The sequence below is a fragment of the Chroicocephalus ridibundus genome, chromosome 1, assembly GCF_963924245.1.
Source record: "Chroicocephalus ridibundus chromosome 1, bChrRid1.1, whole genome shotgun sequence".
Classification (NCBI taxonomy): Eukaryota; Metazoa; Chordata; class Aves; order Charadriiformes; family Laridae; genus Chroicocephalus; species Chroicocephalus ridibundus.
In genome coordinates, this window is record NC_086284.1 from 121,704,143 (window position 1) to 121,729,532 (window position 25,390).

The following is a 25,390-nucleotide window of genomic DNA, read 5'->3' on the forward strand; positions in this document are numbered from 1 at the left end:
ATTAGCATTAGTAATCCTAGCAGGAAAGCCTCTTTTTGTCCAGCATCCTGTTCGGATAATGCTGACATAACATCTTCGATTTCAACTTCCTAATAAGGGTTCAAAATAGGATCTCTGACTTGCACAAAGAAAGCAACAAACAGGAAAGAAATGCAAGACCGCAGTAACTTGTAAATGAAATCTCTTACTACCTTTTCAACACAAAAAGGCCAAGTAAAGACATAACAGCATGTTTCTGTTCAACATAATTTCACACTGAAAGACTCAGCAGAGATTTCCCGAGACTTAACCCTTTATAAGATAAAATGTTTTTCTATCACACCTCTTTTCCTCTACACACGCTTAACATCTTTATAGTCAGTAGAAGCATGTAAGTTAAGCAGAGGTTAAATACAATTCATGTTAGGCATATAACCGTGCTGAAGCTCATACCGTGTGTAAATAGCAGTAAAAAGGAGTGACACAAAGTATTCTGAAGGTGTGAACTTGCTAAACAGAAACCTGCTTTTATGGCTGTGCTTGGTCTTATTATGCTCCTGATTCTAACTCTTGAGTACAGTTATTTAACGCACTGCCCGTCACCAGGACTTGCTGCACTGCTGGTCTGGCACACCAAAGCCTAGGCACTGACCCAAGATGACAAAAGTCTCTTGCCCCAGCCCCAGCAGAGGCTGCTGCTGCCCCAGCTGAAGGAAATTCTTAGAAATGCTGTGAGCTTGTTTTTTTCAAAGGACAACGCCCCTTCAGCAACAGAAGAGCAGGGTGAAGTACACAGGAAAGGAGCTGCAGCTTATTAAGCACAGGAGTTGGGTGCGAGCAGCCGGAGGGTGGCTGCTGCCCCACGCCCCATGAGAGGCAACAGCTGATTTGACAAGTGGCTCGCGTCCAGCCTCGGGAAAGGAGACAGGACAGTAAATTCGGCTCAGGCAACTCCTCTTCACCTCCTGTGTGACCATTCTGGTTTGCCCACGAAAAACATGCTCCTGTTATAGAAGACAGGAGCCCCCGGGTGGGAGAAGACGGCAGAGCTCCTCTTCCCTCCTACATCCCAGCACGGTGCCAAGCAGGGTTCCTGAAACCTTCCTTATCTGTAGTTGTTCAAGCAAATCCCTGTCCCTCAGAAAATCTTAAAACTCTTCCTGAACTGTACATCCCTCTGAAAAAAAACAACTTCCAGTACTAATAGCTTCCACAGAAAATGAAATAATCATTTGCTGGCTGCTAAATTGCACGAGCTCTGAGGTGAATTCTCACATCCAAACAATCCTAACCATTCAAGGCCAGGCTGGATGGGGCTTTGAGCAGCCTGGTCTAGTGGGAGGTGTCCCTGCCCATGGCAGGGGGCTTGGAACTAGATGATCTTTAACGTCCCTCCCAACCCAAACCATTCTGTGATTCTAACCGTGGTCCCTGTCAGGACAGCTGACTCCTAGCGGAGGATTTCAAGCAGTCGAACACGGTTTGTGCTCTTTCCTCCTACAGAGCATTACCTTTGGTGTGATGCTTAGGTAGGACGATTCGGTGGCATCCTTCAGGAAGCCCGGAGCAGCAAAAGGTGGAGGCTTCGTGCTTTCGTTGAAGTGCTCGTCGGCTCTCAACCCTCTCGGCGGGAGGAAAGCAGCAGTGCTGCGGCTGTGGTTGCTCAGCTCCGAGAAATCCGAATCGCTGGCAGACGATTTCAAGTGGCTTCTGAACCTCGTTTCCAGATTCATCTGGGAGTCTTCAAACACCGAATCCTCATCGGAGAGCTGAAGTTTTTCGAGTTCTTTGTTAATTTTTTGAACATCAGCAACTGTTGTAGCTGCAGCGGGGTCGCTGTCAGATTTGGAGTATTCTGCACACAGATTGAGGATTGTCTCCAGCCGCTGTCGTTCCTAGTTTAAAAAAAGACAAGAGCAATAAGCGTCAAATGTGAGCTAAAGTAAAGAGGAAGTTAAAAAAAAGTTTGCTGGGGTTTTTTTTTAGGTTTTTTTTTTTTTTAGATGAAGGATTAAAGTCCTCCAGTTGCAGGTATATCGCTAGCACTTAGAGATAATTAATAGATTTACATAAATAAATTACAGTGCAAGATGAAGAATCAAAGTTAACATGGAAGAAGAACTTAAAGAATTAAAAGTACATTTCACAGAAATGAATAGCTCTTTAAATAAGATGTTCTAACACTTATTTATCTTTCCAATGTAGAAAATTTTAATATTAATATTGTTTATTCAGTTTGTAACCATACCCCATTTGTATGTACACATGCCCAGTGAGCTCACTGCATAAATCACTAATTGTTCCACTTCACACTTATGCTATACTCCCACCAAGCTGCAAAGTATCACACAGATTTTCCATGAACTCACTTATTCCTGACTTTTTTTGATTTTGTTTTATTAACTTTGATTCCCTTTTTTGGGAGAAACGCACAGTTTTAGGAGCTTTAACAGAAAAATGAGGCATCACATCTAAAATACAACAGATGCCAAATGCACAGAAGTGGGGGAAATTTTTATTTACCAGTTAACTCAAATTCCCTATGGATTCATACTAACATTTCGAACTTGAGAATCTGAGTAGCTGTGCCAGTTTGACCTGATGTGCTTCAAGTTGCTACGAACATTTAATTCCCAAAGGATTTCTAGATCCTATGATACTTTATAAAACGTACCAGAAAGCTGTATTTTTTTTATTTTACTGTACGCATAGCTTCCTGTAACTTCTATTTCAGATAGAGGTAATGCTTTTATGTAATTTCATGTTTCTTTTGCTAAAGAAGAAAAATAAAGTAAATAAAAATTTGCTTACCATAAGCCTATTGAAAATTCTGCTGGAAAAAAGATCACTGTGAGAGTTCCATGCTTGGCATTAATACCTGCACTAATGACCTCATTTCTGATTTCTAGGAAATGCTGCTTATTTTCAGGAGTATTTAAAAAGAAAGCCAAAAACCCCAAATCCTCAGCCTCCTTCCCCAGGAACCACTGCAGATATAGTCGCTTTCCAAGCTCTGGCGCTACATTTCCAAACAAGATTTGCAAAGCAGCTATTTCTGACAGCCCGAACGCTCCCTGTGCCCAACAGCGAGTGATAACAAGGATCAAGCAAAGCAGTCCGGGCCATGCATTGCCTGCCCTCCCCTTGCAGCAAGCCACTGGTGTTTTTATGAAAATTTATCGCTGGTTTACAAGCGCCCAGCTTTTTATACAGCTGCCGAGAGATTACCCGGTGGTGCGCACTACGCGTTCGCATCACCCCGCACCACCCGCAGTTAAGAGCTGCATTTTGGAGCTGGAGAACCCATCCGAACCCATCCCAGATGGTTCAACCCAAGCACTGCCCAACCAAGCGAGCGCCGCGAGACAGAAATTTTGCCTTCAGGTAGCTTATTCCCAGGTTCCCACTGCAGGTTTCCTCTGAAGCCTCCTGCAACGGCACCGGCAGAGAGGAGCCGCTGAAATAAGGGAGCCCGGGGCAGCTGCAGGACAGCAATTGCTAGCTCGTATTTTCCACCAAATGGGTCCAGCAGATTCTGCAGGCATCCTTTAACCCCAAACGATCGACATAATTATAACTCCCCGAAGCCTTGTTCCCTCCACGCAACCACTGCCAGACCCTCAGCCTGTTCCCTTACCCCTCCAACGCCGCTATCCTCCCTCTTACTAAGTCTTTTTGGCCAGGCAACCCAATTCCTAAAGCGCTGTGCAAGTGCTGGCCGGGATCGCCGGTAATTATGCAGCTCTCCCCATCGCGATGGCACCGGGCCTGGCCCTCTCATACGGTCGTCGTAACGGTATTAGATGGGAAGCACGGCATCAGGACACGAAGTCCCATCCTTCCCGGCAACAACAGGGTATATCAGGTTACCCCGTGCCAAGCCTCCATCCCTTCAATAATAATAATAATAGGAAATGGCAAATTTCAAAGCACAGCCACTGCTCATCCCAGCCCAAGCACTCAGGTGAGGGGCTCTCACTGCAAACCTGCAGTCAGAAAAAAAAAAGAAAAAAAAAAAAAAGGAGGGGGGGGATTCTTTCCCCCCCCGGCCCAAGCCTCAGATGCTCAGGAAAGCTTAAAAGTTGCAGGAAAACCTCTGCCAGTCTTCAAAAAAATTCCTGATGAACTTTCAGACACATTACAGAAATACCGATATCTCTCACTTCTATTTTGACATGTGCCGAGAGGCTTAGGGACAGGAAGCTCTGTGGTTATTTTATACACTCTATTCTCATCATTTCATCTCGGCCAACTCATTCCAGCTCCAGCACACCTGCATTTAACTGTTTCCAGCATAAATTTCTGAGTCAAGCAGCAAGCTAGGAAAGCACCCCTGCAATGGAAAGTGCAAAAGCATTAACACATGGAAAATTCAGTCAATAAATTTGCAAGAAATGCCACACAAGTTATTTGTGATGCCGAACACAGCAGAGGGAAAAAAAAGGTATGTCAAAAGAAGGTAACTGGTTTAAATTTGGCTCTGGTGGGAGGGGAGGGTGTTGAGTCAAGCCTTTCAGTGTATTTCCCCATAAAATGTCCTTTCTAACAGACTAAAACATCTCCAAGTATTTTCAGTGTATCTCTTGCCTGCTACAAAAAGGGGTACACAGGTCTTGTGCGCTTTCTGCCTGAGAAGTTTCACCGCTCCTGACTTTGCAAAGCTACAAACCAACTATGGATGGCTGCAAATTTAGGTGTGGAAAGAGAAGGGTGGGATAAGGGGATAACCCCCCTCCTCTGTTATTGATTAGCAATGACCTTAGAGACATCCCTGGCACACTGTAAAGAAAAATGTTCCAAAATAGCAGAGATATATATCTCCTGCTTTTTTAACAACATCACGTCAGTGATTCCGGGATTTGTTCATCTGTTGCATGTCACGTATATGACTTTTACAAATGCCTAGAGGTGATGCTATATCTAGATATTAAGGCAAGACTTGGTTAATCAGCTGTGGCAAGCAGGAAGCTTTTTAGAAAAGTGCCATTAGCAACTGGATAACCCCAGATTTCATTAAAAATACATGTGCAGTCTATCCTTTGTGACCCACGCTAATGAGAATTATGGCTAGCCTGTGCAGCCAGGGCTCCCTTTGCCTGAAGAAGAGGCTGTTGCTTTTTTTGGCCACCAAAGAACAGCACTTTCCCATTGTTGCTCTTCAAAAACCTCACAGACAGGCAAGCAACCAGCTTCACAGCAAAAGCTTGGAGCAGCGGCTAGTCTAAAAGGATGGGAGGGGGGAAGAGGCAGAGAGCCCGGGGAAGGGAGCAGCAGAAACTCCCCAAACTTACTTTCTTACGGACACATTCAGTACCCCGCAGGCAAGAGGCAGGAGAAAGGTTTCTCTTTCCTTCCTGCATTTCTAAGGAGCTGGTGACTTCACACCTGTCAAGATACCGAGAAGCTTATTTCAAAGCTAGACTTTAACTGGATCTGAGAACAGCTCACCAACTGTTCCTCCTCTTCCCTCCAGTTTGCACCAGCTTCTCACTTCAGCCTCCTTTATTTTCTCATTTTCAGCCCTTGCTTTGCTATAGTTAGCCTTTTGGCTCTGAGGTGACCACCAGCAGCACAGAACTCAGAGAAAGCGCCCATATTTCATGTCTGTCTCCCACAGGCAATGCGCGGGCACCTCCGGGGAGAGGCACCTCCATGGAGAAGCGCCGCAGAGAGACCACCTCGGCTCAGAGCAGGGACCGGGCTGGCACACCTCGTCCTCACCTTCCCGCTACAGGTACAGAAGAAACAGAGCAGCAAAAGCAGAGTAGATCAGTGGTGGCATGGAGTAGAGCCAGCCTCCAGGGAGGAACTGAGCAGACGATTTTCCGCAGAATGAGCTCCTCCATGTGCAGGCACGTATTCAGCTCCTGAGGAAATGCTGCCGGCTTCCAAAATAACAAACGTGCGCTTACAAATTATCACCTCTGGGCACCCAGAAGCGCAAGCCCAGGTTTTCAGCAAAGTACTGTGCTTTGTTCGGATCAGTGCCCTTTTGCCCCTACAGTACCTATGCAGATGCTCCTTTTTCAAATCATGGTGACGGAAGGAGCCTAAGGACTAGAGCTCCAGTGCAGTACTTAAGTTGTGTACATAAAAATAGGTCTCCTGAAACCGATTTCTTGCTGGCTCGTGTTGTTATTTTGCATAAAATTTATAGCTGCAAAAATTAAGTATATGTAATCCACACTTTGCATTATTAAAGATCCGACGGAAATGTTTTGGAACACAACTGAAACTGAACGTTCCTGAAAATGTACTGTCTTGTCAATATTAATTATATTCTGCAGGGTCTTTTTATCCTATTATATGGGACTTGTTCGTTTGCTAAAGTAAATTAATGTTAAGTAGCTATTCCGTAACACTATAGAGACTTTCAAATCCTTGTGGCGGGAAAAATTGCCTTGATCTAGCCTTTCTCTACTTGGCTGGGGTTCCTGTAAGAGGTAAGTAACACTTTTACATGCAGCTTGGGTACTTTATGTTTAAAGGGTCTATAAAAAGACACGGTGCCAAGATAAATTTATAAAACATGTATGAGGTTTTTCCAAGCTGTATGGGAGATTTAAATAAACTCTATTAACCATAATTTTAAAGCAGTACCACCTTGAAAATTCAAAAATATTTTCATTTCATTTTCCCCTCACACAAGCACATCTTACTAAGTTGTAATATACCAATGCAAACCAGGCACAAGGATATTCTGTACTATTTCCTACTTAATGAAATTCAGTGCTCTTCTGACTGTGAAGAAGTGGACTATGAAATGAGCTCCTTGAATTTTACTATTGCTCTTCCAGGCATCGGTCATATAAACCGAAACCTCTCCCAGCACAATTCCCGCACCTAGTGAAAGTTCATTAACAACCACCCGTAGAGACAGCTGGCCTGTGGAAGGTATCATGTAGACACCGCACATGTAATTTTTAAGCACCTACCACCATCTAGAGGAAATACATTGTACTGCCAAAAAAAAAGCCGTAGAAAAAAATCAAGTTCAGTGCTGTTCAAGTGCGCAGGCATCAAACAAAACAGACGGCCTTAATATCTATCTGACTGTGTTGCTTGTGCTGTTCCATCCCCGACCTCCCCGCAGGCCGAAGAGAAAGACTGCCTTTCAGTTCCAGCAGCTGCCACAGTTGGGCTTTTGTCTCAGATAGGAAAAAAAAAAGAGTGAGATTTCCTCTTTAGGAAAAAAAATAAAATTAAAAATTCAATAGTTAACTGAACCTCATTGAATATTCTCAGATCACAGTGGTAATTTTTTTCCCCTTGTTTCTAAGGCTCCTGGGCTAGCTTCAGCGATAGCTAACTCGGACTTCGACTCCTGTAAAGCTTGTACAAACATCCCTACGCCAAGACGCAAGGTCTGGTCAGCCGGGCTGGAAAGGAAAAGCAGCAGCAGACCGTGACCCACCACCAGCCCCCTGCCTCTGCAAGCCCCAGGAGCAGCCTCCCGCCGTCCCACCTGCTCCCACAGCCCACCGGTCCCCAGCAGTAACGCCGGGGGCGGCGGAGGGGGGGGTGACAGCAGCGGGAACTCCGGTTCCTCCCGCTCCCCAAGTCACAGAGGAACAGGCTGGCAAAAGAGACGCGGCACCAGTCTTCAGCTTGTCTGGGGGAAACCCAGCCAACAAGAGGCAAATCAAAAGAAAGAGGGAGGGAGAAACGCCAAATCCTACACAAGTACATACACGTCTTTTCTGTTTGGTGCACGGGAACAAATTAAAACTCAGACATTTTAAATCATTCTGAAAAAAAACCCACCCTGCAATACATATTTTCACTATTTGTACCATTATTATTTTTTTTTAATTCTCTGTTTATTTCTTTGGGCAATGACAGCAGATCATTTGGCTTCATGTGCAGGCTGAAGCAGCAGCTCAAAATGCAAACTTCCAGAGGTGCCTCTGTCACTTAAAAAGCAAACTAAGCACGAGTAAAACTCATAGAATAATTTATATGGAAAAGAAAAAGTAAACAAGTGAAAGAAAATAGAAGAGACCAAGGGCAGATACTAGGCCAGATTACAGTGTGTGCGTAGATTTTACTAAGAAAAAGTAAATCCAGAAGTGAGTAGCAGCTATCAAACACAACACCCTAGAACCGCTCTGTGCCAGCAGGATAGCTACAGGGGCAGTGCTGGTGCAATGCAAGATGCTCTACACTTTGTACCTGGGCCATAGAGCAGTCTAATCCTCTAAAAAGGAGGCTTATGTTCCTGATTAAGTTCTCTGAGTAGTCCTACACTTTTCTTCTGTGTACTTTGCTTCAAAAACCGCAGCATGTAATAGTTTAATACTCGTGCAAAGAGAGACTACGTTTCCCCTACCAGCTACTCAAGCTGAACTTTTACTCAGCACTGAAAAGCCAAAGCACACAGTTTTGCTATCCGTGGGTGCTTGTTTAGTTGGCTTTTTTTATTCACACCTCTCTCCACCCCCCAAAAAAGAGAGACCTGAATCTCTAACCTTTGTCCATCTCACGGTACACGAGGTCAGACAAAACTGGTCTTTGGAAGCTCAGGCTGGATCTATAAAGACCCTGCTTGGATAGAACCATGACTAGATCCACACAGAAGGACAAAACTAAAACAAAACCAAAAGAGAACAAGCCCTGATGTACAAAGAGCTAACGTGCAATTTTTTATTTTTTTCTTTTAAAATATATTCCTTCTCAGAGATCTAGAAACCTATCATCTGTCACATTTTTCAGACTCTGAAACCCTTGGAAGGACACGCGCTCCTGACATTCAACTCTTCCACCAGACAGCTCTAACAAGGGGAAAAAAAAAAAATATTGAGCAGGATCTTGAACAGAAGTAGAACTCAAGAAGGAGGAAGTTCCTTTGTCTTCAAATTACATCCAACACACAAAACATCATCTTCTTTCAAACACTTTAACATGCTTGGAAAAAACAGAAGGTAAATTCTCTTTTTAAAGAATCAGGACTCTTCAGAAGTACTGTCCAGCAAGAAAAGAAATGGGGGGGGGGGGGAAGTAGTCATTACATCCACATATAAAACCTTTTAGCATTACTGAATACTGAAACAACCCCATATCTTCCATACCTCACTACAAAAGAAAAAAAAAAAGCGCGGTTCTCTTTGAAATACAAATACACTCTACTACGTTGTCTTTTATGACTGATTATCTCAGGTTTTACAGCATGACTGTCTGGAAAAGCCTGTGATAAGAAGCAAACACCACTTTGCACACACAAAGCACCAGGACCAAGGTGAAGGGAGGAGATTTCCGAAAGGAGTGGAGGAATGGCAGGGAGCAGGCAGCCAAGAAGAGAGAGAAACAACCTGCCACCATTTCTGCTGATGCTTCCCGCTTTTGTGTGGGCAAGCGTTAACAACCTTTCCTAAGCTGCCCAGTCATTTCCACTGGTAACTGGCCCTCCTCGCCCCAGGGAGCCCAGCCCCTGCTCCCGAGAAGCTGCAGCTTCAAGGGGAGCCGGCGGAGGTTTTGAAAGGCTAGTGGGGCAAAGAAGGGCAGGGGCTGCTCACCGAGGGGGAAGAGGGGCAGTGCCTGCCGCCCCCTCACACCCACACCTCAACTCTACAGCCCCAGCTCTAAGCAGGCAAAAATGAACATTTTCACACCTTGCAAACCAACAGTGTTGTATCTTTACAGACTACAGCCCTGAGCGGGCTGGGGACGGAAAGGCAGGCTCCTGCCCGCCTCACAGGGTCCTCACTTTTGTCAAGGACGTAGGTGAGATGGGAGGGAGACATCTCAACAGGTTACAAACCTTCAGCTGAACCTGCTCCCAGGTGTGGCTCGAGATGGGAGCAGTGGCCCTGCACTGGCAGTGGGCTACTGCTAGTGTCCCCTGATGGGCATCACCCTGAGCCCGCATCCCACTGCTCCCGCATCCCCCTGCACCCGCATCCCGCCTCCCCACGGCTTGTCACCCCGGCCTTCCCAGGCAGTGAGCTCCCCTGCAGGCTCGCTGTCTGTCTGCAAACCAGACGGGCTTAAGAGTTCCCCACACCCATTTCGCTCAAATCCATAAAGATTTGAATTAAAGCACACAAGCGTAACGATTTTTTTAAGAGTTACTAAGTATTACTAAGACTCAGAAACACCAATTGGAGCATCTAATGACCTCAGATTCGATGATAAAATCAGTACAATATGAACGCACGTTAATAGGGTCAGAGACTTGCAGCCACCGAGAAACTTTTTCAAAGAAATAATAAGTATACTTTCAGAGACAGTTTCAATAAGGCACTGTTTCAACCATCTGTGTGTGTTTCCTACCCAAAAATTGTTTCAATAATACATAAATTACATTTTACTACCAAATTTAATCCCAAACTGAAGCAGTATGCAATGCTTTACGTTGACTAGAGACAAAGAGAGAAACTCCATCCCCCGCTGCTACACTCCATTCTGGGAGGGGGAGAAGCAAGGAGGCTTACATTTTAACAAAAATACTCAGAAGGAAAATCCACAACCAAGCAGAGAACGCTCTGGTGACGGGTGTTGAACCCACACCAATGTATACCTGACTCCGCAGCACACACGGCTGAGCAGCTTATAGTGGAGTCTCTTTTTTTCTTTACCCGCTTACCACAAAACAGCACCATCATATAAAACAAAAAGTGCTGGATCCCTGCAGTGCAATTTGTGGGTTTTACGCACATAGACATTTTAACAGAGCCCACAGGATGACCGAACGCAATTTACATGGGTTCCAACATTTTTTTAAGATGGCTGAATGGTACCGTCTACCCCAGCCGTTGCAGCAGGGCGCTATTTAAGCATTAGCTTCATGGACTATGGTAATGAACAAGGCATCTGAAGCAGGCAACGTTTGAATTCCAAAACACGGCAGCTTATGCTTTGCTGTACCCTCCTGATGGCTAGATCTGGGATGGACAGTTTGCAAATGCTAACTGCCACGAAAAACTAAGAGGAAGAGAAAAAATTACCAGCCGCTCCATCTCCTGCTCCCGAAGCCGCTCTTCCCTCTGCCTCCTGTGGTAGTCCATGAGGTCTTCTCTTCCCGAAATGGAGCTAATGCTGTTCTTCCGCTCTCGCATGGATGTTTGCAGTGAGTTTGGCGTCTGTCTGTAACTTTCCAGATCTGGGTCGTCAAGTTCCACGGAACTGGTGGAAAGGTTTCTTCGGATAGAAAACGACCTGTCAAAATCCACTGGGGAGAAAGAACTACTGGGGCTTGTTCCTGAGAGTCCGAGTCTATCGAAATCATCAGAAAGATACGGGGAAGAAGGTGCTAAAAGCATTTTTTTAGCAATTCGAGGGCTTGCAGGAACACTAAGAGTTGAACTGGCGTAGGGATTATTCCCAGAGACAGAGTTTGCATGTGGTGAAACCCCTGAGCTGCAAGAAGAAAAATTCAGGTAATTATCAGCATCCAAAGCATTCTGAGGTAGATCTTTTTCTCCAAGTTTTTTCCTTTTAGTATTACCCAGAGAGCTTCTGGGTGGCAAACTTAATGGCACCAGCTGGCTTTCTGTTGATTTATAAAGTCTGGGTAGGGAACGACTGTACATTCCCATATGACTTAGAGATCCACCAGAGTATTTTCTAGGCCGCGAACCCAGAGTCTCCATCATCACATCCTTGTGCTTAACTGGCTTTATGTGAAGGGCCAGGCTGTCTTCAATATTCATCCTCCTGCCTTGCTTTGGGCTAGAAGGCATGCTGGCCGCCCCTGAATTGCTAGCAGGTGAAAGCATCAGCTCGTTCCCCGAGCTTCCATTCCACATGGTCAGAAGCGAGCCTGAGATCTTCTTCGTCTCCAACATTCCTGGGAAGTAGACGTTGTCATACGATTTGTTTCTCTGACTGTACTTTGAGTAGTGAAACTTATCCATGTGTCCAAGGGATTTTTCATTTTCTCTGTTGGCATGAATATCAAAGTCTGTCCTTCCTAAACTGTACCCACTGAGGGATGGAGACGTGCCTGATACGGAACCCAAATGCTTTACAGAGATGCTTTTATCTGGAAGATATGGGCTTTCACAGGGGAACTGCTTGCCTCCTTGAATTTTGGTAATAGAGTGTGTATTTTTAACACTGGAGGAAGGATTAGGTTTAACTGGCATAGGTTGTGAAAGGGTTAAATACGAGCCAGCATAGTCCCCGTTTGTTTTAAATTTGAGACTTGATGAATATTTCTTCTGGTTGAGGTTTTCCATAATATCCTGGAGACCATTTTCAAGGGAATTCGCCACAGAAGCCTTTCCCAAACTAGCATTTTGTAATTCCATCTGGTTTTGTGTGTGGCTATATTCTGCCATAATCTTACTGGAATCTGTAAGGAAGAGAAAAGAAGAAAAAATAAAAAGCTTTTAGCAAGTAGGTAGCCTCTTGCGTGTGCATGCCTGCACATTAACTTGAAAAGAACACTTTTGTAGTAATTACTGTGCTGGTAATAAATGTGCCTCAGATCATTAAGCAAAGGAGGGGATGCATGACTTTCCCACCTCTGTTTTTGCAAAAGATGGAGACTAAAAAGAAGGGCTACAGGGACATCACGAAATTCATACTACAAATCAGCAACACCGTTGGAAAGAGGCTAGACTCGTTCTTTGGTGTCTTATCCATTGCAGGAGTCTGTGGCTCAGCCATGAAGTTAGGAAGCGTTACTATCCTGATGTTTCACAGCTGAGGAACCGAGGTGCAGGCAGAAGATGCGAAGCAGGCAGCCGAGTAAAGGAGGGCTCAGAATACAGAACATAAGCTCTGGACCACCTCTTCTTTTAACCTGTGCAGCTTGTGCATCCGAGCCCCGATATACTAATGAGCTCCATTCAAAGCTCAGTAGGAGTTCGTCACCTTTCTGCTTACTCTGTGGATTGTTGTGCAAAGCTTCATGGAAAAGTACAAAACCCAGGCCCATTTTACAAGGTGTTTCAGCTCAGTGCTCTTAAAATACAAAGCTGTACCTACATCTGGAAAGAGCACTTTAGTTAAAAGATAGCCTTAAACAAGTATAATGCTAGGCTCCATGACTTCACTCAAAACAACAACAAAAACACACGACCATTCAAAACACTGTCAGGAGTTTAAGGCTCCAGGTCCTAACACTTGGTCAGAATTGTAATTTATATTCTGGAAGAGGACACACACCAAAAAAGCCTTTGCTGTGGTGGATGCTATTGTTCAACCATGTGTCAAGTTCCAGCCCACAGTTCTGAGACCAACTTTGCCGAAAGCAAAGAAAGGAATTCAGCTCCTGACAGTGTCAGTCACTGCAGGAGATAAACAGGAACCCCAGCTGGCTTGCACTTAGACCTCAGCTGATGTAGAAATGGCTCCATTAACATTTTACAGAAGCTCCTTGGATGCGCTAGGCTGTGCTTCCAACTAATAAAGCACTACTCTTCAGCATCAGTTCCTGCAGTGCCAGCGAGTGTTGCTTTGGAAAACAAGGGTCAAACCTGGGATTTACTCTTGGCTCAGTCATATTTCACCTGTGACTTCAGCCACCTCATGAGAAACCTAATCTCAGCTTGTCACTCGGCAGGAAAACCTAACATCCAAATGTGTAAAGTGCCTGTAAAATCCTCGGAGGCAAGACTTTAATCCTCTTCCAAGTACCACTTCAGACAATTATATGAACCTAGGCACAAAACTTGGAGTCCCACCCTCCACCAGAGCTGATACGATCCAATTTCATTGAGGATCACTAGGTTCGGATACCTAATGGAACGTAGCAATGCATTCTGTGAACGGTTTTTTGATTTTTTTTTCCTGGGACGTTCCTTGCTAACCAGGCAAAACCCCCTGGAATTCATTACTGTCCAGGGCATCATTCAATAGACCTCCATTGCACAGACTTTCTCTACACAAACTGTGGTAAGTCTGTAACAACATATTCTCCTCAATTCTTAAGGAACAAACCCATAAGTTTAAGAACAAAAGGTAGCCGTCATTAATAATGTAATTGAATAGGCAGAAGATAAAAGGAGTCAGCATTATGGGGAAGGAAGCAAACAAGCAAAAAATATTAAAAGAAAAATCAAAACCTTCTTGACCACAGTGGACCTGGCTAAGCATCTGTTATATTATAAGCTTTGGCAGTGGCCAGAAACACTAACTTGCAGCTTCAAAACCAAGCCTCACGTTTACTGCTACACAGAATTTAATATCTTTATACTGACCTTGATTTTACTTGCTGTGATTTTAACATGTTTGTTATGATGACACAACTATGTAAGTTGCCTTTGAATCAGTAAGGTCACAGAGCTCTCCATCACACCATCACCACCGTGAGAAGTAAAACTGCGGTTTCTTGTAATCCGAAATTTTACTTGTCATTTTTTATCTATTTTCACAACTTTTGATCAACAGCAATGACAAAGCTCAAACGAACAAAAGGAGGAACATGACCCATGTTCAACAGAACTCTTGTCAGAACGAGAAAAAAATCATCTGGAAAAGCTTAAGCATTCATCATATTAGTGGTGTTATGAGGAAGAAGAACAAGATGTAAAAGTTATTTAAAAGCACAGATATAAAGCACAATGTATATGTCTTGTATACTTAGCCTTCCATTATAGAACAGAACCTAGTTTCTATCCTCGTCTTTCTCCTTCCCTCTTCCGAATCCCTCTGAAAATTGAAAGCTAATCTCATATCAAAATTGTACTGTCCAAATCATAACTTGAACACAGCTGAAGTTCAAATGTTTTTGCATAAATTCCACTGGCTCCTATATAAATAGCTTAGCAGACACATTAATGGGACATTAATAATTGTTTATTACTCCCTTGCAACACCAGTAAGGCGCATTTAATCCTAAAAAGACAGGATGCTTTTGCCAAGAAACAAGTTAGCTCATGGAAACTTTCAGGCCTGTTCACCACAGCAATGAAGCGTTCATTGTACTTGAAATCCAAACAAGTACAGTAAGAAAAGGTCACGATACCTTCATGTAGCCACTCGGATTCAGCTTTTCTCTACTGTACCTTATGCCAGTTCTTCTGCCTGTTTGGTTCCAGCACCACAGTGCCCGCAATCATACGGTTAAATCCCAACTGGACGACAGCACATGTTTAGCTGAACCCGTGGCTGCTTCCCACAAACCAGATCTTGTTTGTTTTGTTTATTTTTAGGGCAATGTTTGGGATGAGACTTTGTGAATACGCCAGGATGCGTTACACATCCCGGCTGACGCTGCCCCCGCATGCAGCTATAGGGACTGAGGCCAGGAGCTCCGGCACCCAGCCTGTCCCAAACCCATCCTGCATCCAGCTCAGCTCCAGATTTCGCTCGGTACCCTTCAGCGCACAGCGCAAGGCTCCTCTGTTTAGCAAAGTATTTGCTGCCTGGAGCTACAGAGAAGGAAATTCTTCCTTTTTTATTATTATTATTTTCTCCCCCCCATTCCTTTTCTTCCTTTCCTGACTATTTTAGCTGGGGGTCACTGATATCTATTCCAGCCAGGCATGAAACCGATGGGGGAGGGTTGGCTGTCTGCAGCGTATCCAGCTGTGGCCTTATTTTGCCTGGTAAATGGAGTTAGATATGGAATAAGAACAGCGCGCTGATCTTATCCATGTGTCAGGAGAATTAAAGGACCAAAATCAATAACAAATTCGTCAAGATCTCAGTATACTTACAAACAAACTTCATTTTTATTAATTGATTACCTGATCCAGCATTCTGAAAGGAAGAAAGGTTGCTTCTGTTTGGCATCATATTCATCTTCTACAGGATAGTTAAAACAATCCTAGTTTGAGTGAAACATAAATTTTGACCTGCAAATAAAGTAACAAAAGAAAAGAATGTTAAGAAGTGTATTCTGAGAACATTTTTCAAGTATATAACATAGACCAAAATTGGCATTTCTTATGGTTAAATTTCCTGAGACAACTCAAAAAGAAATATGTTAAAAGATATTTGGAAAGAGCACTCCATGTTTAATGTGGAGACTGTGAAAAAAAAGACACCAACTGTCTGCAGTTGTTTTATAAGTTTAAAAGTCCATATAATTTGATTTGACAATCAGCTATTATCTATGATCCTGACTCTGTGCAGGCAGTTACTAGTCACAGCTCCAGAGTTTTGTCTGCAATCCTGTGGCTTCCTTAAGAAATCATTAACAAGGTTGGACTTCTCTGCTAAAGATTTTATTTTTGAAAGCCCATAGCCCAATTTCAGCCCACGCAACGCCAGCATCCTGCGATCGTGAAGAAACCTATGCAAAAAAGGTACACGATCCAAAACACAGAAAATGTTTTGGCATGCAACGATTTCTGAGGTTCCAAAGAAGCCAGACGAGGAATGCAGATATTCTTTAAAGTTTATTTAAAAAAAAAAAAAAATAGAAAAAAATGATACGGCTACAAGAGACTTGGCTTAAAAGAAATGACAAAATTAAACCCCAGCCACTAAAGACTAAAATAAAATCTAAATCCACATAGAAGATTTCCAGTGAGTTGCTCTATTAAAAGGTTTATTTATTTTTTTATACACACATCTGTTTTTAAAAGGTCGACAAAAAAGCTTTTAAAAAAAATTGCATCAAGTGACAAAAATAATGGTGACCATCTGTAGGTCCTCTGGGCTTTAACTCTGGACAAGCAAATAGAAACGCGGCAGAAAAACAAGTGAAGAATGGAGACAGATGTCTGGGGCTGTCTAGAGACCAGCCACCTATTTAATTAACCGCAGTCATCGCAGCCGCAACGTTTCAGCTCTCCACTGCACAGACTTTTCATGCCATGCTTTTTCACGTTATTCTCCTGGGAGGACAGCCCTGGCAGAAGGGAGCTGGCTGCTAACCCCTGCAGAGGGAAGCTCCTTCACCGTGACCTCTGGGCTTCTCCCTCACTGCCTTCCCCTCACCAGGGTGCTGTCCCACAGGGGGACCCTGTCCCTCTCCGCTGCTCCTGGATTCCTGGTCTCGCTTCTCAGTGCTGGTCTCAGTGCTGCTTCTTTCCCCGCAGAGGTCATTTCTCACCCCTAAGGAGAGTTTCCACCCCATCGGGCACCTCTCCCTGCCTCACAGCGAGAGGTGGGCTTCACCCTGACGGCTCCAAGAGCACACAATCTACCATCCCCCGAAAACAGCTCTGCTCTCCAAGGAGACAGGGAAATGAAGGAGACCCTCAGAGCACCATACCTCCTGGGGGGGACTCACCCACCGCGCCTGCCCTCTCCAGCACCGCAGAACTGAAGTTCTCCAGAGCAGATGGTGGGAAACAGCCTGGACAGCTTTTCAACCCAAATTTCATGTTCAAGAGATTATTTTGTTGACATGAAACATTTACCATCCCTTTCGCCCCCCCTTGGGTCTTCCACCCCATGGAGAGACTCCTTCCCTAATTCCTTCCAGCTTGCCTTGCATCCTCCAAACTCAAAACCCGTGTAGCATCCTAGGTGCCTGCTTTGCCAGGAGCGGGGTTGGGGGGCTGCCCACGGGACCCCCCATCAGGGCTGTGGCCGACGGGCAGCTGACCCCAGCAAGAGCTAACAGTGGCTCCCTCGCGTGTCAAACTGGCTCTCTGCCTTCTGCCTGCCTATGAAACGTGGAGGGCTAGGACAAAAATCCTGTTAAAACTGGTGCTACCTTGCCTGCTTGGCATATCACTTGTGTAATCTCTATTAAAAATACCGCACTTCAACCTGAGCTCCCCAGAGAACAAGGAAAAACGTAACTTTTCAGGACATGTTCAACCTGAGACAGAAAACTAGCAACTCTCAACATTTCACACTGTTCTGTAACAGGAGTATAATCATATAATAGAACAGAAAACTAAAATATGAACAACTTGGAATTAAAAGACAGAAAAAAGGGTTCTTCAAAAGAAAGGAAAAAGTATAATTGGATTTCCTGTGTCTCCAACGTTGCTGCTTTATGGTTAAAATAATTGGTAAGATCACCAAAAACCTCATCCTTTCTGTCTCGTAAGATGATGGCTACCACTTAATCAACATGACAAACGTTAAGGAGAGAACAGCAGAGAGGGAAGGGTTTTCTATGTAATTGAAAATTCAGTCTTCAGTTCAGTTTGGTGAATACCTGGGTTTGCTAATAGCCGAAAGGAAAAATGTCTTTTTTAAGGTTAAATATTTATATGGTTTCAGTTCAAGTTTGAGAACTCATTACACATCCCTCTTCTTAGAGGATGAGAGATCACAGAAGTCGTCACCTAGCAATAATTGGATTTTTGGGGGTAAGAACTTTCAAAAACTCTCCACTGTGTGCATAAACAAGAAACAATTAATGAATTAATGAGCTAAACAAATGAACAGCTCAAAATCCAGAGTTTATCTGCTCTCACAAAATCATATTCTTTCAGATGAGGGTTAAGCAGGGCCTCATGCAACAACCAGCGAGGCTGACTTTCGTTACAGAGCGCATGCCGTGCTCTGCCTTGGCTGGAACGAAGCAAAATTATTTCATCTGGGATTTATAAAGTCATCCAAAGTGAATGTATACAGCATTACCAATCATGTTTCATCTCTACGGTGCCCAGGCCAAATTAAGTTTTGTTTCACTAACGACCAGAAGAAACAGTGATTCACGACTCAAACAGGCGGCAAGTCAAACAAAGGATTCCAGTTTTAAGATATTATAACATAGGGTGGCTTTACAGTAAAAACTCCTTTCCCTTGGTGCTGCAGCTCAACCAAGCCACAGGTACAGCTCTACCCAGCTTTTAGTCCATAGATTCAGGGTGACATTTTCTCAGCACGTAGTTTCTCACCCCTTCCTTTACTTCGGCCGGGGCTGGTACCCACCTCCCTTTAGCAGAGTTTGCTACGGCACCCACTTTGCTCTTACATTACCCACCGAGTGGGTTGCGATGCCTCAGGCATTGCTAAAGCGCTCCCTTAACTGAAAATAAACAGTCAATTATAAACAGAGCTCTCAAATTCAGCCATCTCTCCTTTAAGGTTTTTCTGCTCTTCGTTGTTCCTTCATTTTCGGTTTCTCGCAAAACATCACCGGTGGTTCCCAGCAGCTCCTGTCCCCTCTCCTGTCTCTGACACTTCTCTTCAGAAGTTTCTCTTCAGAAACTCTGACAGCAGTGTACAGCCACCCACAGAAAACAGATTAAACCCCAAGTAGTGGTGGAGGGCAAGGACAAAACCCCACCATTGCCACCATCCGCGCAACACCATTAGGGTTTAATTTGTTCTGAAACAAGGTGGTTTTCAAACTATTAGGGTCTACTTCAACTGTTCCAATAAAACACACACTGTTTTGGAAACAAGAAAGCCTCTTAGATTTTTTTCCCCCTGAACTAAATTTGGTGAATGAGTGCCGATGGCTTCGGTGCCCGGAAATTTAACTTTCCCACGGTATAGCACACCTACGTGCATAAATGGACTGCTCCATTACCAAGTTGTTTTACCTTTTTCCTGCATAATCTGAGGACAATGTACTTGCTCCTGATTAAATCAAGCCTGTTTTTTTCCCTGACTTACTTTGCCTATTTGCAAACAAAAGTCTCGATAGGCTCAAACTGATGGGAAAGTAAAACTCACCAGGATCTGTAGTTTACCTCCAAAAACACCTGAGTGTAAACCCGTCTTTCCCCAACCCCTTAAAGCTTACCGTCAAACTAAAACAATATATTCACAGAAAGGCACCTGCATAATTTGGTGGAGATTCTGTATCCATAAACTAGCAAACAGACACATCCTTAAGAGCGAGCGCAGCCATCTCTGCCAAAAACTGGCCAACTCGTCAAGGCTGTTACTTAAAGGTCACCTTAAACTTCCTTCTTCATTTCCTCCTCCTCCTCCCCCACAACACAATATACTAGAGACCCTAAACTACAGCTAATTTCCTGCCAGCATAGCCCTGAAATCTGCTCAGTCCCTGCCTTTTCATGGTGGTGGGCTTGCAATACATTGATCCCAGCGGTGCCACTAAGCCTGGTTACAGGCACAGGGTGTTTTAGTTCCCAGAGCTCATAGCTTGGCACCTTCACCCACGCTAAATAAATTAAAAAGCAAGTATCTGTGAATCAGATTTGACTAAGTCACTCCCTTGTAATCCTGCAGGTTTCCGATGTGGAAAAGGGAGCGGCAGAGGAAGTCGCTCTCACGGCTTATCTCTTCCTCTGAGAAAGTATCGCGTTGGATATTGGGGAAGGAGCAGAAAAAGGGCAATTCAGCGACAACAGAAAACACTTTAAATAACTTCATCCCCCTCATAAACCACATCTATTTTACTGGAATAACTAAACTCAACTACTCCAAAAAACACACCCAAATACGACATTTTTCATTATTCTGTCCTACCGTATTAGCATGATTCTATTCTACTTGATAAGGACTGATGTTGTAGGCATTGTCGTATCAATTGCCCTTTCCAGTGGATGGAAGCCACATAATCATTTTAATCAGGTCATGACAACTGACAATTTTAAATGTGCATCAAAAATGTAAACAATCATTACCATGTAAATATTACAGTTTGCTGACTACAAATTGAGATTTCACGGAATCACGGAATTTCAGAGTTGGAAGGGACCTCTAGAGATCATCTGGTCCAACTCCCCTGCTAAAGCAGGACTGCCTAGAGCACATCACTCAGGGCTGCATCCAGGCGGGTCTTGAAAATCTCCAGAGAAGGGGACTCCACAACCTCCCTGGGCAGCCTGTTCCAGTGCTCTGCCACCCTCACTGTAAAGAAGTTTTTTCCCATATTTGATCAGAACTTCCTATGTTCCAGCTTGTGCCCGTTACCCCTTGTCCTGTCATTGGGAACCACTGAAAAGAGTCTGGCTCCATCCTCCTTAAACCCACCCTTTAGATACTTGTAAACGTTCATAAGGTCCCACCTCAGCCTTCTCTTCTCCAGGCTAAAGAGTCCCAGCTCTCTCAGCCTTTCCTCGTAAGGCAGATGCTCCAATCCCTCAATCATCTTTGTTGCCCTACGCTGGACTCTCTCCAGTAGCTCCCTGTCTCTCTTGAACTGGGGAGCCCAGAACTGGACACAGTACTCCAGTTGTGGCCTCACCAGTGCAGAATAGAGGGGGAGGATGACCTCCCTTGACCTGCTGGCCACACTCTTCCCTATGCAGCCCAGGATTCCATTGGCCTTCCACTGACATAAGAGACACTGACTGCTGAGTGCGTCCAAATAAAAATGACAGTGAAAATGTTGAGGCTTTATAACTTTTGTGCCATAATAGCTACTCTTACCTGAAGTTGAAACTGTTAAAGTACACATTTCAATGAATCTAATCTCATTCCGATGCATCTGGTAGGACAAGAGATTAGACTACCTACTCAAACTGCATTATTTTAGTAGACATCACTGCCGCCTCCTTATTTTGCAGTCACACAAACCACTGCTTCATCTGGACTACTTCACTGAGATAAGCTGAGGTGAGACGAAGAGTTAATTCTTTTCTGCCCAAAGAAAAGCCACTGGCAGGTACAAAACATATTAGAAGAGATTTCTGTTAAAACAATGAACTCCTTTCTTCGTGCAGAAAAAAAGGGCTGGCAGAGGGCAAGCCAACCTCAAGTCATGCTCCTCTTCTCTATCTTCATGCCTTTCTGGCAGTTAAACTTAAGAGTCAGTTATCCGACCCAATGACCGATTCATCTCACGCCAGCAATGACGAGCTCCCTGGTATTATTCTGACACTATTTCATTAACTCCTTTTGTACTGAAAATTTGAGCATGCTCAAAAGATTTGCAAATCGAGACTTAAAAAATTCCCACAGACATGGCAAATAGAAAGCTCTGCTGGTGGCTGGTGGACTATGATTGCTTACATCTCAATGCGCAGACAAACAAAACCCAAAACAACCTAGTCGGTGTAGTAATAAATGCACATAAATACTCTAGACCAATATAATTCCCACTGCTGAAGCCCAGGAAATACAGACTTTCTTGATGTAAAATTTCAGGAAGGGGGCTGAGTGAAAAACAATTATGAATCCAAATCGATACTGTATAGGAGCAGAAATTCTCACTGTACAAGTGCAGAAAGACCCTAAAGAAAAGTTTCTCCTTTTCCATTCTATCTGACATGATAAGCTTGCCCCTAGGATGCCCCCAACAAATTCAGTGAGAGTTTGCCATACACAGCAGTAAGCTAAGTCCAGAAAATCTAGGCAGCTAGAAAAACTAATCAGAAAAGCTTCAAAGATCATCTACTGTCTTTTTTCTTTTTTTTGGCCTTCTTGGATGTCCTTACGATTTTTCCCTGTCTATTGCATTTTCCCACTCTCTCAGGTAACCTTTGCCCACGATCTGCTTTCCTCTGTGCTGATTTCTTTCACTGCCACTTTGTGCCTGTCACTTCCTTTCGTTAATCAGTTCCCTCCAGTGACCACTTATTCTGACAGTTTCTGTCTCTCTTACTTCGTTTGTCCATTTCTCCTCAATTTGTCTCCCTCCTGAGATGCTTGCCCCATATTTCCAAACGTCCCCTCTAGCTCTTTAACGCTTCTTCACTTCCCAGCACTCTCTGGGCAGCGAGCATGCCCCTGGACTAAATGCTTCTCATCACACTTGCTTGGCAAAACCACATCATGACAAGCGACAGCTCAAGTGGCATCCGCCGTGGCTGTTGTGCTACCAAGCCACGGGCCTGCCGGCACCAATACAGGCCAGCATTTATCAGCAAGTCCCAGGGCTGCCTTCCCTCAAGTGAGGAATACGGGTACTAGACCTGCAGTTACACCACTTCACATAATTAAACTGACTCCACCTGCACGAGATTTGAGTAAGAAAAATCAAGCCTGGTCACATTTACGGAGTTCACTCCTATATTGCAGTCTCTGGAGGACCTTCTACAGGAGAAAGCTTCCCTTGGATTTCCGTGGCATCTTGGATGTGCCCCGCTGGTCTAAAACAAAACCTAAATGAACAGCATCTTATCTGAGCACCTGAAACAGGGAGTCGTCTTATAGCTGTTTAGTTAATTCAATGGGAAGTGCTGTTTGCTATACTGCCAGTTACTACACATCAGAATTGTTTAACAAATGAATATGGAGAGAATACATGCCACGTGCAGTGAACACAACATCAGTTCCTTCATAAACAATCACCAGCACCTCCCCCACCCACTTTCATTATTTCAGCTTTCCTCTGGATCGTCAAGTGGAAAAGACAGGCAAGATCTTCCCATCCAAACCCCTTTAGTCCTTCTGATCCAACTCTAGCTTCAAGGCGGACCTGCAATCTTATCTGACCCATCCTCTGCTTCCTATCTAAAAACAAAATACTCCAAATTTTTCATAGTGAACTTTGTTCCTGCCCAACAATGGTCAACTGGTGTCTTTGCATACTTTCAAGGAGCTGGTTGCTAACTGTATCTGATAAGCATAGACACTAACTGATATGGAAAAAATGGAAAAAAATGACTGCTCTTCCTGTCCTGGTTTCTGACAAAGATTTCCATTCCCTCAGTAAAAACACAGGCACACAGAAGGGTCAATTTAGCGTTTGTCAAAATGGAAGGGAAACAAACTTCTGGTGTGGAAAAGGAACTGCATAAAATGAACAAAAATGGTACTATTGCCTCTGGAAATGATAGGGTGTCAGTATTCGCCTGCCCTAAAAGTATCTCTTCCTCTGTTGCCCTCTTAGTTCAGCCTACCCCTTCCCTTGACAGCAAAGGTAGGCACTCTTCCATCTTCTGATTACTTCATCTCCTTTCTCTCCTACATTGCTTCCTTCTGCTGTGGGAAAGCAAGCCTATCCTTTGTGATTCCATTTGGCACCACCACGCCTTACCTCCTCCCATCTCTCTTCCTTTCCTGTGTTAATACCTTATCTTTGGGGACCTTACGTATGAGAAGAGAGAGAAAGGAAAAATTGAGAAGTTCACCAGATGTGTGAACTTGCAAAACTGCCTCTCTCTTATCTCCCTCTTCCCCCCAAAGAGAGGGAAGGTGCAGCACAAAGATGAAATATTCACCATGTTCTGACTGGCAACACGTCCACCCAGCTGCCCTGGAGATGCAGACAGGGAGGATTCGGGCACATACAGAGTCAAGGTGCCCAGGCAAGATGACACGTTGACAAGATGAGCATTTAGGGGAAAAGGAATTGGTGACAAAAGCCATGTGTTTAAGATCACACAAGCACTCTATGTCAGGAGCAGACAGCCCATCTCTCGAGCTTTTATGTAAGCACAGCCAGTCTATTTACACTTCTGCACATGGGGAAATTCCTCAGGCAGCTTTGGGGCAGAAGGAGAAAAGATGGGACTGTTGAGTATCCAGCCTGTTCCTCCTTTTCGGTAGCTTTCTGAAAAGGCTCCCGTCTCCAAGCTGAATTCACTACCGAGCGTGTGGCTCTGGGCGACACCGAAGCGTACCCCGGCTCCGGCTGCTGACAGGGCTACACGAAAGGTGACTTCCAAGACCTAAATCTGCCAGAGGGAGACCCCAGCCCCAAACCCCTTGATATTCGCAAGCCAATCGGACGCAATGCCGGATTCCTGTTGCTCAACTCCAGCGATGCCGAGGCAGCATCCATCCATCATCAGCTCAGCCCTGGGAGAAACCCATCTCCGCCGGGCACAGCAGCCTTCGCACCGCCGCAGGAAGCTCGAAAAGCCACCAGCCTAACAAAGAAGGGCGGACAAAGAGCCCTGTCCTACGGCTTCCCCTCCACCAGGTAGATCATCGCCGACGGAGAACCAAGCCAAGCCCAGCCCCGCGGTTGCCCCCTCGCCTCCTCCGCCCACGGACGCGCGGGGACGGACGCCCCCGCCGCCAGCCGGGGCAGAGGCTTTGTTCGCCGGCGGGGACGCGGCAGCGCCCGCCAGCACCGGGGCCGGGGCGGGGGGGGGGAGTGAAACACCCGGACAAAGAGGGAGAAGCGACTGGCGCCGAGAGGGAACACGGGGGGAGCCCCGTACCAGGGTCTCCGCCGAGCCGGGCGGCAAGGGGGGGGGGGGGTGTCCCCCACCGCCCCCACCCGTCAGAAACGCGAGGGGGCTGCGGGGGGATGCGTGACACAAAACTCCCCTAAAAGTAGCCAAAACCCGGGGACAGCAGTGAGCAGCTCAGCCGGCGTCAGCCCGGGCTCTGCGCGCCCGGGAGGGACCCTCTCCCCATCCCCGAGAGCGGAGCCGCCGTCGCGCCCCGGCAGCGCTACACCCACCCCGCGGGACGGCGCTTCACACCCCCCTAACCCCTCCCGGCCCCGCACTTACCGCCACCGCCGCCTCCTGTCGCCGCTGCCCCCCGCGCATCCCGCTGCCCGCCCGGCCGCCGCCGCCTCCCGCCTCCCCCCGCCGCCGGGAGCCGCCCCCCGCACGGCAGCCAGCGCCGCCCCGCGCAGGGCTGGGGCGTGGGGCACCCCCCGCGGGCGGAATGGTTCGCTCCCCTCAGGCCGGGGTCGCGGCGGCGGGGCGGCCGAAGGGGAGGCGGAATGGGGGGGGGTGTGTGTGAAGGTGGACGGGGCGGAAAGGGGGAGAGGCGCGCAGGGAATACC

The 25,390-nt window shown here is 45.5% G+C and overlaps 1 protein-coding gene across 5 annotated transcripts in view; it reads right to left on the bottom strand.

Moving 5' to 3' along the window:
* Positions 1-25,390, bottom strand: part of PHLDB2 (pleckstrin homology like domain family B member 2) — a 127,797-nt gene that overhangs the window by 46,543 nt on the left and 55,864 nt on the right. For 4 of the 5 annotated variants that reach the window (XM_063349118.1, XM_063349125.1, XM_063349110.1 and 1 more), the window contains 3 exons: positions 15,615-15,722; positions 10,923-12,271; positions 1,491-1,874 (listed from right to left, as the gene is read on the bottom strand). In XM_063349118.1, the coding sequence (XP_063205188.1) occupies positions 1,491-1,874; positions 10,923-12,271; positions 15,615-15,669 (1,788 nt within the window). In that variant the 5' untranslated portion in view covers positions 15,670-15,722. Of the gene's footprint in view, positions 1-1,490; positions 1,875-10,922; positions 12,272-15,614; positions 15,723-25,109; positions 25,223-25,390 lie in introns of those variants that run through there. The other variant, XM_063349093.1, reaches the window with a different exon arrangement.